The sequence below is a fragment of the Pseudonaja textilis genome, chromosome 9 (assembly GCF_049901715.1).
Source record: "Pseudonaja textilis isolate UNSWEBS1 chromosome 9, rPseTex1.2, whole genome shotgun sequence".
Classification (NCBI taxonomy): domain Eukaryota; kingdom Metazoa; phylum Chordata; class Lepidosauria; order Squamata; family Elapidae; genus Pseudonaja; species Pseudonaja textilis.
Window position 1 is genome coordinate 18,281,385 of NC_141998.1, and position 17,024 is coordinate 18,298,408.

The 17,024-nt window shown below is 41.3% G+C and overlaps 1 protein-coding gene across 3 annotated transcripts in view; it reads right to left on the bottom strand.

Moving 5' to 3' along the window:
• The window catches only part of ETS1 (ETS proto-oncogene 1, transcription factor), a 125,127-nt gene that overhangs the window by 21,296 nt on the left and 86,807 nt on the right, over window positions 1-17,024 (bottom strand). For all 3 annotated transcript variants that reach the window (XM_087939092.1, XM_087939091.1, XM_026708970.2), the window contains 3 exons: window positions 8,613-8,732; window positions 6,373-6,573; window positions 402-479 (listed from right to left, as the gene is read on the bottom strand). In XM_087939092.1, the coding sequence (XP_087795218.1) occupies window positions 402-479; window positions 6,373-6,573; window positions 8,613-8,732 (399 nt within the window). The remainder of the gene's footprint in view (window positions 1-401; window positions 480-6,372; window positions 6,574-8,612; window positions 8,733-17,024) is intronic.

Consider the following 17,024-nt stretch of genomic DNA (forward strand, 5'->3'; position numbering starts at 1 on the left):
TGTAATTGGGAAGAGGTATACTAGGTCACACATTCCAATATTTGTTCTAAGTTAACAGAACATATATTTAGATTTGTTTAGAGACCAATATTCTACACATATTAATTTACCTTCTTGTAGGAGGGAGGGAGAGAGGGAGGGAGAGAGAGTGGGAGAGGGAGAGGGAGAGGGAGAGAGAGAGAGGAAGAAAGAAAGGAAGGAAGGAAGGAAGGAAGGAAGGAAGGAAGGAAGGAAGGAAGGAAGGAAGGAAGGAGAGAGAGAGAGAGAGAGAGAGAAAGAAAGAAAGAAAGAAAGAAAGAAAGAAAGAAAGAAAGAAAGAAAGAAAGAAAGAAAGAAAGAAAGAAAGAAAGAAAGAAAGAAAGAAAAAGAAAGAAAGAAAGAAAGAGAGGAATTGGACTTACTAATGAAGTAGTCGGATGTATAGCGAGATTCTGGATAGGCAGTATTTATTCCATTTGCTGGATATGGCTTGATCTCTTCTGTAGCAAATAAATGAAAGAGAATATCTCAATTATTCAACAACAATACAATATACATAGTTAGGTGAAACTGAGAAACTGTGACCGATGCGAAGTCATCACACAACGTGGTGATGAACATGTCAAAAAGGGCCCATGAAGGAAAAATTATGGAAATACTTTGTTGAACATTGGAAGTGGTAATTACCAAGAAATCTGCTATGGAAACACAACACATGGACCATAAAGGCATGAATCACTGGAGTCCAGTAATGTACAAGTGAGCATGGCTTTCCATGACATGAATGAACATCTGTATTAAAATTTGTATATGATTTCCATGACTTTTGCTATGTAACCTCTATTATTTTAAACAGCTTGAAGGTACTGACTGCAATAAGGATAGCAAACTGGTGTAATCAACATTATTTGAGCACAATTCCCATCATCACCAACCATATGCCAAGCTGGCTAATGGAAGATAAACATGAGAATTGTCCTACTTAAGTTCTATTAAACAAATGTTGTTGATGCGGTTACACGACTTACAGTTGGGTAATAGGATTTTCCCTCAATTTTTATCAGACTAGGAAAACTGTTTGTGGCTGGCAGCTACATCTCATGAGTATGCCATTTGGCACGGTCTAGTCATGTTGCAAAATCGCTGAATATTTTTTCAATGATTTTGGTTTAATTTGACAATTGTTCAAAACTGTGAACAAGGAAAGCATCATGCTCCTATGCAGGAAAGTATGTCTTCGTTATTCAGTTATTTGCTAACAAATTGCACACAGGGAAAAATGTCATCAGCAAATGAGATGAGTTCCCTTTCTATTCCTCATCTAGATCATTTATGAAGATATTGAAGAGTACCGAGACTAAGACAGAACCTACGGGTACCCCTAGGTTCTGTCTTAGGCTCGGTACTCTTACATCCCTCCATGTAATTTGTTAGCAAAACAAATAGAATAATACAATTCTCTTAGTCAACAGGAGGATCTTGAGGAATTGGGGGAATCTAGAAAAGCATCTCAGGGGTCTATGTAGCCCATGAACCGTTCAACCAGGATAAGAAGCCCCTATGCTCAATATCAGCTTGACTAGGCCAGATTGTACTGAGCAGCGTGTCCTAGCGCCATAACTTCAAAAACTTTTACCAAAGCAACCATGAAGAATTGCATAGTCAAAGTAATCAAGATGGCCAGGGTCAAACTTTCTGACCTGTCCAGATTACTTTTATGAGCAGGCTTCCAACACACTAAGGTATTTCAAAACATTTTAGCCAGAGGTGACTCACCTACCAAAGGCTGCCTTACAAAGACAGAAAAGGCATCAGGCAAAGTCTTCTTCATTGACATGTATTTCAGAATACTCAAAATTAGTCCCTTTCCATTCCCTGTGCCCTAAAATAAATGCTTGTTCCTCATAGTCAGCAGTGCCCTCTTGTTGACTACAAAGCTGGTGCCTTCTCTACAACTACCATGTTTTCCCCAAAATAAGAACCTGTCTTATATTTTTTTGCCACCAAAAAAGGCACCAGGTCTTATTTTCGGGGGATCTCATCCACTGACTAACCTCACTTGCACATGTCGCCTCCCCCCCCTGCCTCCCGGTCTCCTTTTCATTGTCAGAGGCCTTCGGGAACAACTTCTTCTACAGCCAGCAAGGCTTTCCAGAAGGCTTCTGCAGCCAATAACAGAGCTCCAGATCATTCTGGAGTTTGTTATCAGCTATAGAGGCCTTCAGGAAAGCCTTGCCAGCCTTGCTGGCTGCAGAAGAAATGGCCTGGCTACAACTGTCCAAAGGTAAGTAGTAGGGCAGCTTCACCCCCATATACCCACCCTAGCTTAATTTTTTACCCATCCACTCTGGAGTGGGCTGGCTCTTAATTAGAGCTTATTTTGGAGGTAGGGCTTATATTGGGCACAGGTGTAAAAAGCTAGGACTTACTATCAGGGTAGGTCGTATTCTCAGGGAAACAGGGTATAGTCTGGCCTGTTCCCTTCCCTGATGATCTGTCCAAGAGGAGGGAAAAGGGCACAAAACTCCCACAACTCAGTTCCCACAAATCTTAGTTTTGTTTAGCTCTTCCCCATCCCCCTAGCAGAAAGGGATGTCAAAACTAGATTCTTTTTGAATGGATTTATATACTATTCTCTGGCTGACCTCTGTCCAGAATCAGCAAAAATTAATAGGATCCTCACTTCGTTCCCTGGTGGGTTGAAACTAGCCATTGCACATGTGAATATAGGATTGAAAGATGACTAAGGGGGAGGAAGGGCTTCCCTTAACCTTAGCACCTTCATGAAAATTTGCCCAATGGTCATGATTATACTTCGGGTGTCCAACTTTGGCAACTTTAAGCATGGCTGGCTGGGGAATTCTGGAAGTTGAAGTCCAGAAGTCTTAAAGTTGCCAAGGTTTAGACAATCTTTATCTCACTAGTCATTGATAATAGCTATCAGACCCATGATGACTTCTCCTTTTTAGTTTTACAAATAGAAATAGAAAGTGAACATTGTTTTTCAACCTGTTTCAGCCATTGTAAAAACTAATCAAAACTAGCTGTTTTGAAGGTACCTAGCAAATGCTCAATTTTCTGGACCTCCATAAATGGACTTCACATACAGCAAACTAAATTCCAGTACAATGTATGTAAGGACATGCATATACAAATGATTTAACTTGATTATTTCCCCAATGTCAGAATGCAAAATTCTGGTAGTTGCATAATGATACAGATAATGTATCGTCACAGTGATGCGCTTGTTCTATTTCTCAGACTATGGGGAATAATCAACAATGTCTTCCTCCAAATAAGCCATTTAAACAAGGTTTCGCTACATATGTTTCCAGGTCCTTATTTAGCAAAAAGAGTCCTTATTTTCTAAAACTCAACCTTGATCAACTTTGGCCAATATCTCTAGATTAAAAACCACTGGCTAATTTGGGTGTTGTTTTCATGCCGGTCAATTTCATCAACTAAAGTTGTTTCCTAGAATATTGTTCAATTCTAAGGAGATGCCACCCCTCACTAACTCCCAGGCAGGTAAACAAATAAAAAGGATACCAAAGCAGCAACATGCATTGCTGTGCATTTAGCCAAAGCACTTAGACTTCCTGTATATACCACTTCAGAGTGCTTTACAGCCCTTTCTAAGCAGTTTAAAGAGTTAGCAACAATCTGGATCCTTGTTTTACTGACTGAAGAGGTTAACATAGTATTTGGGGAAATCAGCTAACATACTCCAGTTCAGATTAGTAATCTCTACAGTCATTGATTCTTAAAAAGTTTCAATCTAAGGAATTATTTCCAGTCCACCAGAAGTTACCTGGGATTTTGATAAATCAAATCCTTAAACCCTAGATTCCTGGTATACCATATGTCTTAGGCATGCCATGATGATGCCAGTGTGCACAGCACAAGACACAAGGACACTCAAATTTCCATGTAGCATGTAGCTTGTTCTGTTACTCAACTCTCACACCAAAGCTTGTTGGAAATGAAAAAGGAGAAGAAAAGAACTGCAGCTATATGCCACCAACACGAGAAAGGAGAGGCTGCCCATCTTACATCCAAACATGGTGGCGTGTTTATCTTTAGAAAGCCACAGAAGGTGGCAACATCCCCTACCTTTTTAGTGGATTTTATGGAACAGATAAAACTGTCCCAACCCACTCTTGCCTCCCAAAATAGAATAATAAACACCTGTCTCACCTATTACAGAAGCCTCCAAAATGGTCTGCAAACATCTTAGTGGGCACCCTTTATTTACAACTGGTTTCACATTATTATTCAAGACTGAATGCCACTCTGTTACTTATTCTAGTTTATCCAGGGTAGTCCAGGAATAGCAGATGCTTTCCCATTATTTTTGGAAAAAGGAGGTGTCAGAAACACAGCTTTGCCCTTATAAACTGTGTGTAGCCTGGCAGTGAACTTGGTTCCTTGGCACCTTTTCCCCACAGGCTCCAAGGAGAATGAGATTTTGCAGTTATTTGGCAAAGAACTGAATACCGGTAAACTATACACAAGCTGGAAAATCCCACCCATTAAAGCAGGGCACAGAAACACTTCCTATCTGTGGCTGAAGTGTTCTTTTGTTTGTGTAGAACTCCTCTTCTTAAATGCATCAGCACAGAGATGGGGAAAAAAAAACTAAAAAGACTTTATGCAGGAATAATCAGCTACAGGTGGAAGAAAGGTATAATTTTACGACAGCATTTGGCTCTAGAACAGGGTGTCAAACTTTCAAGGCCCGTGGACCAGATGGGGTGCTTAGATCTGGCCTGTGGGGCCAGACTGAAAAGGACCAGCTTGAGGTGCCTCTGCCAGCAGAAATGGAGCTTGGGAAGGCAAGCACCCCCCCCCCCCGAAGCTGGAAGAGGGCTATCAAAACAAACTAAAAACAAAACAAAAGGAGAAATGTTTCCCCCCTTTTGCATATGAACATGCAAGAAAGGAGGAAGGAAAAATAAAGAAAGAGGGAAAGGAAAAAGAAAGGAGAATGAAGAGGGGAGGAAAAAGAAGAGAAGGAAGGCAAGGAGGGAGGGAGGGAGGGAAGGAGATTTTAATGTGAGGGAGGGGTTTAGGGAAGTCCTGCCTTAGCACTTGGCCACCACAGGTGCCCCCTGAAACAAGTCCAGTGTCACGCCCACCCTGGCCACGCCCATCCCAGTCACGCCCCCCGCAGCCCTCCGAGGTCAAACACAATCCTGATGCAGTCCCCAATGAAATCGAGTTTGACACCCTAGTCTAGTATATGTAGACTAAGTCAGCAACCTGATAAGATCCCTGTGGTATTGTACATTCCTGCAGAGTTGAACTCATGTCCAATTCATTGTTCCTCAACCTGAGCAACTTGGACTTCAATGCATGGACTTCAAGTCCCAAAATTCTCTGGGGAGGCAGCATGGGGGTATCCTAGGGAGTGGGTGAAAGGTATCTCTTTGGGATTTGATGATACTCTGGAATGACCTTGCATTAATCAACCCACAAAGTTCTCCACGTTTTTGGCTTGTCTGGGCTGCATTGAGTGAAGAGGAATTGTCTTGGGCCACATATAAAATACATGATATAGTTAATGTATGTAAATAATCAAAGATATAGAAACTAAAGAGAGTTTATTATAGGCCACATTACTAGCTGTCCAGGGCCACATGTGGCCTACAGGTTGTAAGTTGGGCACACCTTATGTAGATAGTTCCTAAATAAATAGAATCTCTTAAAGCAATTTCCTATATTCTCAAAATAGAGATAAAGATTAAACTAGCTTGACCAATTTATGGGCAAGGGCAAGCTGCTTTGTGAGCCTTTCACTGTAAGCAAACTCTGCCAAAATATTCAATAGGGATACCATATACTTATATCTAGGGACACAGTGGCTAAGACGCTGAGCTTGTCAATCAGAAAGGTCGGCAGTTTGGTGGTTTGAGTCCCCAGTGCCATGTAACGGAGTGAGCTCCCGTTCCTTGTCCCAGCTTCTGCCAACCTAGCAGTTCGAAGGCATGTAAAAATGCAAGTAGAAAAATAGGGACCACTTTGGCGGGAAGGTCACAGCGTTCCATGCACCTTTGGTGTTTAGTCCTGCTGGCCACATGACCACGGGTACATCTTTGGACAGCACTGGCTCTTCGGCTTTGTAATGGAGATGAGCACCACCCCCTAGAGCCGGAAATGACTAGCACATATGTGCAAGGGGAACCTTTACCTTTATACTTATATCTCTGAGGAACAACTAAACACGATAAATGAAGCACATATATTTCCCTTCATGTGTACAATAAATTAAAGTGATGCAGGACCAGGAACATTGATTTTTGCAGTGGGATATCCAGAAACTCCCATGAACTTGTGTAGTCTTCCAATACATCAAAGCAACCCAGCTCTTTATTGGTGGTCATCATCTATTACCTTTCTGCAACATCTCCAGATGCTCCCAAAGAATGTCCCCTACGAAGTCTGGCGCTAATTCAAGGAAGCAGTCCTTTCCTAGAGCACACAGGGCAGCTCCGTTCATGCAGAACTTCTGGAAGTCCACATCCTTCAGACTGAACTCATTCATGGCCCACATAATCCAGTCCCGTACATGAGTTTCTGTCCATTGGTGAGGATCTGCATGAGGAAACCCACAGGTGAAAGGGGTTACCAGGTGTGGCGTTTTGTACGCAGTTGACAGCATTCTGTTGGGAAAGGCTGCAAGACCTCTGCTAGCCTGAATTATTGGTCCTTATATCTCTCTCAGTGAAAAAAAAATCATACTATACTCCAGTGGTGGGATTCAATTTTTTTTTAAAATACTGGTTCTGTGGGTGTGGTGAGATGGGCATGGACAGGTGGTCATGTGACTGGGTGGGTGTGGCTATATATTTTTTTCCTTTCGCAGCACCCTCCCCCCACGCCCCATTTTTTTGCCTACTGGGCCCACTTACTTCCTTGAAAGTAAGTACAACAGCGAGGGGTGTGTGATCAGCTGTGCCGTACAATTTAGATTACCTAGAAAGCAAAAAATCCGATGATTTCCTGCTTTCTAGTTAATCTAAATTGCACGGCACAGCTGACCATCGGAAATACAGGTTTGGCTGAACTGGTAGCATTTTTTTACTACCGGTTTGCTTGAACTGGGCCGAACTGGCAAAATATCACCACTATACTCTCTCCACTGTTGATAATCCAATGAGATTTAAGCCTTTTCCAATACGCCAGTAGGATTGGTAAAGAGACCTCTTCTGCTTGGGTAAGAGTTCTCCAGAAGTTTTTATCCAAGGTGCAGGAAGCTGGATATCATCCAGAAGTTCTTTGGATGATCAGATATTGGAAACCATCTCCAGGACATATTCTTTGCAATTTGGCTCAGTCTACAGATAGCCCTTGACTTACAACAGATTGTTTCACAACGGTCTGAAGGTACAACAGACCTCCTCAGGGGTACTTACAACCCAGTTCCGAAGTTACAATAGCTGCTCCCCCTGCAGTCATGTTACCACATGTTAGGCATTAGGCAACCAGCCCACATTTACTGCCATTTGCAGTGTCCCACAGTTGCATGACTTTGTTTTGTGATGGTTTTGCTGAAAAAAACAAGTATTTCCTTCAAATTTTTGGCAAGATCAGCCCATTGTGAACCAGGATGTTTGCTTAATGACCGCAGTGATCATTCTACAAGCATGGTGGTTGCTTAATCACCACTGCAAAAAAAGTTGTAAAATTGGATCAGACACATGGGTGGCCTAAAGGATGACAAGTTATGATCACTGATGGGGAAAACTCCATTATCGTTGTAAGTTGAGAACTGCCTATGTCAGCTTCTCAGTACCAAATAGTACTTCTTTCTTAATAACATAACAACCACTCCTTAAAAATATTGTAACATATAAGAAAAAGGCTATCAGGTGTTTCCACCATTAAGTTGAATGTCACTTAGTTAAGTATCAGGTCAAAGAAACTATGAATCTCAAGTTTTTCTTTGAAGATGTTTTGCTTCTATCCTAGAAGCAAATGTCTTCAGAGTGCTTGGAGGTTTATCTGTGTCCTCAGGGTCACCTGAGTCGTGCTCCTACTCCTGTAGTCTGCAATTTTTCCTCTGGAAATCCATTCCTACTTCCACACCATTCAAAGGGTGTTCATGACCCCAAATTCTATAGCTAAAAGTCTGTAGAGATTCTCAGTCATTCAGGTCATGGTTGTCCCAAAGGTGCTTTTTCAGGAAGCAACTGGATTTTCTTGTTTTTTTCTTTGAAGACGTTTTGCTTCTCATCCAAGAAGCTTCTTCAGTTCTGACTGGATGGTGAGGAATGGAAAGAAAAAAACAAAAAAGTCCAGTTGCCTCTTGAAAAAAACACCTTTGGGACAACCATGATCTGGATGAATGAGAATCTCCATAGACATGTGAATCTCAAGGTTATTGAAGGCTAGAGAGACAACTCCTGGGGGACTCTATGTACTGGTAACTACAACATATCCATATATGATAGAACTGCTACCCTTTTGTCCCAGATGCTGTGCAATGTTCAAATGGCTTTTTATATACTAAATGAAAGCTGAATGACATAGGAGGGGCTCTAGAATATATTCCAGAAACCCATTCAACTTGCACCTGTTTGAAACCACGCAATCTTGTAGCACGTTGGCGCAAATCAACATTTGTGACATACCTTTGGGTATTCCCAGTCGTTGCTGCTCTTTTGTGAAACCACTGAATGTGGCTTTTAATGCCTGAGACATCATTTCTTTGCTGCTTGGAGTTAACAAAGGCACATCGGCACATTCCATATCTAGAAGACAAAGATGAGAAAACAGAAATATCAGTGGATACCAATGATATGTATGGTGAAAGGATCAAGGGAACTGAAGTCATAGAACCGATGTCAATAGAGGTCCACCATCTTTTTCCTGGATAGAATACTACTCAATGAGCCAATTTAAGTTGACTGGCAAACAAGAAGATAATATTCGATCAACAACCAATGGAAATGGACTATAGGAGACCATTTTTGAGTTGCTGCTCTTTGGTTTTGATTGTGTAAAGATATGCAGAATTGAACAGTAGGTATTAAGTTTCCCTTAAAGTAAAAGGAAGTTATAAAGGCTTAAAACAAGGTCTTAATAGCCGCTTTCTTTATGGTTTCTTACCTATAGACAGAAATCTTGGATTTCTGGGAAAGCCAAGGGAAATCATCAAAACCATAAGAAAGCGAGAGTTAGAATATTTTGGACATGTGATGCGATACCTGGAAAAACACGGCATACTTCACAATCCTTCAAGGAAAGATTGAAGGCAAATGAGGTCCAGGGAGAAGAAGAACATTGTGGCTTCAAAATCTAAGGGGCTAGTTTGGACAAAACTCAAGAGCACTTTTTCGTGCCGTTGTTGATAAAAAGAGGAACACCAACATTGATTGCCAATGTCTGATGATGGATATAGCACAAGAAGAAAGAGAAGAAGACAGAAATCTTGCCAAACAAAAACAGTCCACTTGCACAATAAAAGATATACCTTGGGAATTATGATAAGACAAACTCCACTTATCACAATAAGTTCACCCAACTAGTGTGTATGCCTACATATTTTTATGGCAGTGAAATCCTCATTTAAAGTAAAGGGGTAGGATGGGGACTGAGAGTGTCACGTAAATAGAAAGATTTTTTTTTTCTCTATCAATGTTTATGCTATTTTGTTTGACAGTCTACTAAGATACACGGTTTTGCTTGTTATCTTTCTTCAGGACTCACAAGGGCCGTTTTTGGTGGGATATTTAGGAGCAAATGCAATGGGAAACTATAAGCCAAGCGATTGGAAAACGAGCAACAGATTCCACACACTGTTTAAAAATGTCATTGGGATATTTAGAGGATTTTATTAGCAAAGCTCTGGAGAAATAAACACACCGCTGAGCCAACTCTGCCATCCATCTTCTGCTCAGAGATAACACCAAGGGAAAGTGTCCTGCACATTCTCCCCCTACTTCTAAGCAGCTTGTTGTGTTTTAATGATGGGCTTAGCATGCTTGGTGGGTAAAAAGAAAAAGAAAAGACCACCCACCAACAACTCAATCACCTTTGCAGCCTGGTCAGAGGGCAGCTGGGTTGCTCTCTGGCTGTGGGAGAGTGATTCAGGCACAGCTTTGAGAGGTGGGAGAAGCCTGGTCCTGACACTAGTTTTTCCATTGGCCAACTTCAAATACAAAAAGAAGCACATGTGCAGAGCAGACCTTGAGAAACACACCAGGAGCAAGCCTGCAGGGCAAGGCGTTTCACATTCCCCTCAACCAGGAGGTGTCAAACACAATTTCATTGAGGGCCGCATCAGGGTTCTGTTTGACCTCGAGGGGCCGGGGTGAGCATGGCCAGCTTGATGTCACTCATGTTTGGGGTGCTGTGTTGGCCCCGGGGCTCTGCCAGCAAAAACGGGCTCCCGTCGAGCTCCATTTTCAGCTGCCACAGGTTCCTGCAGCCCTCTGACTGTGAAAATGGAGCCCGTGAGGCTCCATTCTGGCTGGAGAATTCTGGGAGTTCAAGTCCACAAGTCTTAAAGTTGCCAAGTTTGGGGACCCCTGTACTAAACCATAAGCCATAGTTTACAAACTACCAATGGCTGGCTTTGCACACAATGGCCTGCTTCATGCATTACGCTAAGCCGTGATATCTAATTTGTTCCATACTGCAAAATTTGCTTGGTGCACACAGTTATGGTGTAACTTCCTGACTGGCTGGGTTTAAACTCGATGCTAAGTTATGGCTTAACTGGGGATTTGTGAATAAACCACAATTGACTGGGTTTACATAAATCTAAACCATCCAAACCACATTTTGGCTTAGCGCATTGTTTGGACCAGGGATAAACACATATGTTATTATACTACAAAGGACATTGGATATCTAAACTGTAAATTCAATATAAAATTTCAGTCTTCCTAATTATTCCTATCTCTTTCCTTGATATCTATTTTAAAGTTTCTGGTTCAGTGTGACGGGTCTCACATAAAAAAAAGGCTATATATTTTCCTAAAATAAATTTCTTAAATATTTTACTAACATTTATAAACATTTTGTTTCAAGTTGCTGCTGCTAAGAGTTTCTCTTTAGTTCCAGGGTTTTAATTAGGCTCTCCTCAAACGTTTTCTTCAAGCTTATTTCAGCTCAAGTGCTAGGAAGCATTTTTTACATTTCCTTTGCCCAGCCAGCATCTATTAAAAGAAATGAAGCCATTCTTGCCAAATATTATTCCCAGATTTTATTTCTAAAATGAGATCTGCCTTTCTGAACACCGAGCAATCAATTAAGATGAGAATTTGCAAACAAAGTAAGGGTAAGTGATGTTCAATCCTATGTTTAATTATAATTACTTCCAAGTAAACATGTCTTGGATTCAGTTGCATAATCTATTCTTCAAGTCAACATGTAATGGTATACAATACTTTATAAACTTTAAATATGCTTACTCAGAAATAAACTCTATTTCAATGGGATCATTGCAGCCTTAAAGAGGCAGGATTGGTGTCTTGCTTTAAAGTTCTGTGGATAGGAAGTTACGTAAATAGGTAAGTAGATAGATAGACAGACAGACAACTTGGCCATCTTTATTGTTTTTGTAAATAACTCAAGGTTACAAACATATGCAATATGCCTTTTCTCCTCTTATTTTCCCCACAACAATAATTCTATGAGGTTGATGAGAGAGAATGAGTGGTCCTCAAACTCAGCCAACTGGCTTTCATGCCTAATTCAGGCCCAAAGTCACACAGCTGGTATCCATGCCTAAAAGCAGACTAGAAGTCACATTCTCCTGGTTTCTAACCTGTTACCTTCAACCACGAAACCAAATTGGCTCTCACTAGACCAAACTGGGATGGATGGATGGATGGATGGATAGATAGATGATAGATAGATAGATAGATAGATAGATAGATAGATAGATAGATAGATAGATAGATAGATAGATAGATCAGGCCGGCAGGCAGGCAGGCAGGCAGATCAGATAGATCAGATAGACAAGACAGATAGATCAGATGGACAGACAGACAGACAGATAAAATGGAAGTAATGTTCATTTAAAATTGATACTTGTTTTGTTCAGGATGACAAGAGTTTGCAGCATCCAGTCCTGATCCAAGTTTGGTAACACATGAATTGCTCCCTCTTTAGCAAGATTCCAGCACCAGGTCTCCCTGAACAGATACTACTCCAACCCAGATTATTGTCCAAACAGTTCAAATTTCTCTCATGATCAACAAAACAGAGCTAGCAGTATAATGTTATTTTGCAATAGGGAGAACTAGCACAAATAACCCCACCAATTTTGACTTCAAAGCAGAAAACCAAGGCTTGCTTAATTGAAGAAACACAGCTAACTATTTCCAGGCCACATTTAACAGAATTACCAGAGTTTTGCATACATTTAGTACAGCCTGATATTATATAACAGACATCAAATGCCACCTTAAATAATTAACATAATAATCAAATAGTTATCTCATTACATGAAATCATGATTTGTTTAATTGTGTTTTGGATGAAATAAAAATGGTTGGATTCACACAATGCGCAATATACTAGGACATAAATGTATATGTCAATTAGTGTCCTAAAATTATAGTTTATTCACCTGTTAGTAAGCAAATCAGACTGTGCTTTCAAAGCCATGATGATTAGAATCACACAATATATTAAATCCAAGCCAAATATACCTTACAGTTTAGTACAAGGTATGAGCACATTCAATATATCTGTTATGAACTTATGACCTATGTTCTGAAGACATATTAAAACAGAAAGAGCTCTCAAAGTTTTTGTTTCTCAAACAAAACTTTCTTCCCCTTTTTTTATCAACTTCATACCCTCGTGTGTAAAAATTCCATAGTGAAATAGGTGTTTGTAGAATAAATATCTAGAATAGCAGTAATGAAACAGCCCTGTTGAATTTGCATATGCAAACAAATTACAAGCAAATTGTAACTTTAAAAGTCCAACAGCAACACAGTCAACTTTAAAATGAGGCAGGGACCCTGATATTCCCCATGTTGTGGTTTGGCAAGTTCAATACTCTCTCAACAATAATTTCCAACATTGTTTATGTTTGAGCTTTTCTCATATCTGTTCTATTTTGACTTTCATTGCTGAGTTGCTGCTCAATTGTGTAGGAGAACCATATTTTCATCATTGCTGCTTCACAACAGCATTGGAACCCAACTCATGGCAATTTAAGCAACATTTAAGGCTCATGTGACAATAATAAGTGGAGACATTCCTCTCTATCTTGTTTTATATAAAATGCAAATCCCAGTTCCAGTTGTTCCTCATGACAAATCTATTGTGCTCTTGTTCCTCTATAGTACCTTACACAGTAGCAAGTCCAAAATTGATGTCCAGTTGAGGTTGGTCCCAATAGCAGTTGACTGACCTGGCCACCTCTTCTGCTTCCCTTCCTGTCTGAAGATCTGATGGATAACCACTAAGGTCAAGGGTCAAGCTCACTATTGACTTCAAGAAAAGCAAAATGTCACTCTTGCCACACTTCACTCCCTGTAGCCATATCTACTAACTCATAAGCCAACAGAGAAAGAAATCTGATACAACATAGCATGGAGGATTGAAGCAAAGAAGTCTATGGCTAGATTCACATAACAAGTTAAGCCACAAAATGGTTTGCTTGCTTTGGGTTTTCCATTTTCCAGGGACTGTGGTCAGTGATGGATTAAGGCTCACTGGTGCCCTTAGCATAAATCTTGGTGACCCCCTCCTCTGTATATACTGTACAAACGAAGTCAAGTTTAGGCTACATAAAAGTTTTTTTGTGGTGCCCCCTTTGAGCCTGGTGCCCTAACTAGGTGCTTAATATGCTTCATGGTTAATACACCACTGACTGTGGTTCGTAACTCATGAATTATTAATATTATATGGGTGGTTGAAGTCCACGCATTTGAAAATAGGTAAGGTTGGGAAACACTGTCCTAGAGAGAAGTGAAGTTAGCCTAGATCAACTGCACATGAGACTAGCTAACAACTGCAAACAATGCTTGGATCTCTAAGAGCAGGCCTTCCATTTGATCCTGAAGACTGGCATGCTGGCAGTGGAATTCTAGGATTACAGATTAACAGGGTTGGGAGGGACCTTGTAGGTCATCTAGTCCAACCCACCACCCAAGCAAGAGACCCTACACCATTTCTGACAGATGGCAGTCCAGTCTCTTCTTGAAAGCCTCCAGTGACGAAGCTTCGACTAGGAGTTGAAATCCACAATTCTTAGAGTTGCTAAAGTTGAATACTCCCAACCTTGAAGGTCCCTCATCTTCTATATCCCTCCATGAGGGACATGGACTGATTCAAAATTAGAGAGGGGGGAGGGAGAGAGAGGGAGAGAGAGAGAGAGAGAGAGAGAGATCTTCTGTGGGGATTTACCACAGTGAAAGCCTCCAATCAGAAGCATATTGCCTCATCTTGGAAAAATATTGTCCAGGTGAACAATATTATCCATTAAGACCTGTGGCTAGGGGTGAAGATGGTATGGAGGGAGAGAAAACATTTGAGCAAATGAACCTAGCTGAGCCCCTCATCCCATTTATTGAGGCAGGATTCACTGAAATTTGTCTGCACTTTTGAACTGTTTTCACAAAGGCCTGACTCTCACTCCCACGCAGGAAACAAGAGCCAACATGGGCCTGTTTCAATTAAGGCTTTCTCAGCATTCACACAGAGGAGGGAGGTGGGAGTAAGGGAGGTGGAGGAGCATCCAGATGTTCATTAAAAAAAAAGAAATGGGTGCATTTATGCACACACCCCACAGAACTGTCAAGGATTTTGTCTTTCTGCCATCCGATTGTCCCCAGTTGAAGCTTGCTACCTTTCCCTACTATTTTAATAGCAATAGACTTATATACCCATTATGTGCTTTACAGCCCTCTCTAAGTGGTTTACAGAGTCAGCATATTGCCCCCAACAATCTGGGTCCTCATCTTACCAACCTCAGAAGGTTGACTCAACCTTGAGCCTGGTGAGATTTGTACTGCCAAATTGCAGGCAGCCGGCAGAAGTAGCCTGCAGAACTGTACTCTAACCACTGTGCCACTGGGGATCCACTTCTGTGTGGCCTAAGCAGCCATTTAAATACGCACAACAGGCAACTTTTTCTGTAACCATGTACAGCATTCATAGAATCATAATCCTATGGTTGGAAGGGGTCTTGAAGTCTTCTAATCCAGTGGTTGCCAACCGGTGGGCCATGGCCCACTGGTGGTCCATGAGAAAATGTTGGTGGTCTGCAGAGAAATGTCATCCCCAGAGCACCTCCCAAAGCAATTAATCCAGGCTGTGCAGGAACACAAGGCTGTGCCGCCCACCTGGCCCACGGCAGAGTACTGTCTCTCTCCCTGAGAACGGAGCTCAAAAACAGGTTGGGAATGTGGCTGCCTTGGAGGAGGTGGGGAGGTGTGAGGGTTAGGGTGTGTGTGTGTGTGTGTGTGTGTGTGTGTGTGTGTGTGAGAGAGAGAGAGAGAGAGAGAGAGAGAGACTATCACCACCAGACCTTTGAGGTTAGATCAGATCTCTCTCTCTCTCTCTCTCTCTCTCTCTCTCTCTCTCTCTCTCCCGCCAACATCAGCAAGCCACTGTCAGTCAAAATTCATATTAATGGTCCACGGGATTTAAAATTATGAGTTTGGTGGTCCCTGAGGCCCAAAAGGTTGGCAACCCCCATTCTAATCCAACCCCCTAACCAAGACAGGAATCATTATTCCTTCCCAGACAAATGGTTGTCCAACCTTTTCTTGGAAACCTCTTGTGATGGAGTATACAGTATATCCAGGCAACATTGCAATCTTTTTCAATTGCAAACAGAGTTAATTGTGCCCAGCTGGGCCCATCTAACTCATTTACTCAGCTTTGGGTTACTCCAATACATCACCCCCATTGTTTCGACCAAGTGTTATTTTCTGTATGAAGCTGTATTTTACTGTCTTCATTCAGTGTTCAAAACAATCCTGTGGTTAAGTTGAAAAAGAGAAGGGATATCTAAAGCTATTCACAAGTAGCTTCATTGTGGCACATTGGATTGTTTAAGCTATTGCTTCTTTCAGCAAGGTGTGATAAACAATTCACAAGTGTCTGGGTTTGTACACCAGGATGGCATGCTATGCAAACCCACAATAGCATGCCATCCTGGTGTAAAAATGACACTTAATGTAAGATTTAATAAGTGACAGTTTGTACTACTATTTCATGTGTGTAAATTTCCATGAATGTCCTTGCTCATTTGGTGTTCCTATTGCATCCATGATGTCGTTCTAAAAATATGAATATTACATGCATTTAGAAACCCATCATTATGGAAATCAGCGAAGGGCAGCTCATTTTTCACCTGGGCTGCAGCAGAACTTTGGGACTGAATTCATGTTTTTGCTCCAAAGCTACAAAAACAGGTTATTGTTTAGCAACAGCAAATCAACTGATGAATCTGGGCAGTGTTTCACTTTCAAATTCCATGCTGTTTGAAATCAAGTTGAATATATCTACCTCAGAGGTGGTATTCAGCAGGTTCTGACCAGTTCTGGAGAACCACCAGTAGTGGAAATTTTGAGTAGTTCAGAAAACCAGCAAATATCACCTCTGACTGGCCCCGCCCTCATCTATTCTCTGACTCCAGAGTCCCAGTTGGTTGGCTGGGTCTTCTTTTGTTGCCCTGCACAGGAGAACGGAGCTGGAAAGCAGGTTAGTGGGGTGGAGAGGCAGTGGGGATTTTGCAGTAACCTTCCCCCTGGAGTGGGGAGGGAATGGAGATTTTACAGTATCCTTCCCCTGCCATGCCCACCAAGCCACGCCCACAGAACTGGTAGTAAAAAAAAAATTAATCGCACCACTGATCTTCAGGGATCTAATTTCAGCTAATCTGATTTGAAGAGTAGTGTCGATGGCCCATTAACTCAATAGAAGTATTATCAAGTCTCTATGTTCTTGTTAGCATCTTTCATCTGGGTGTCTATTGAAAAAAAAATTAAGCCAATTACCCTAACACTATTATCAATATGATACAACATTGTGAAAAAATACAGAAGGTTAGTATCACTCACGATCAA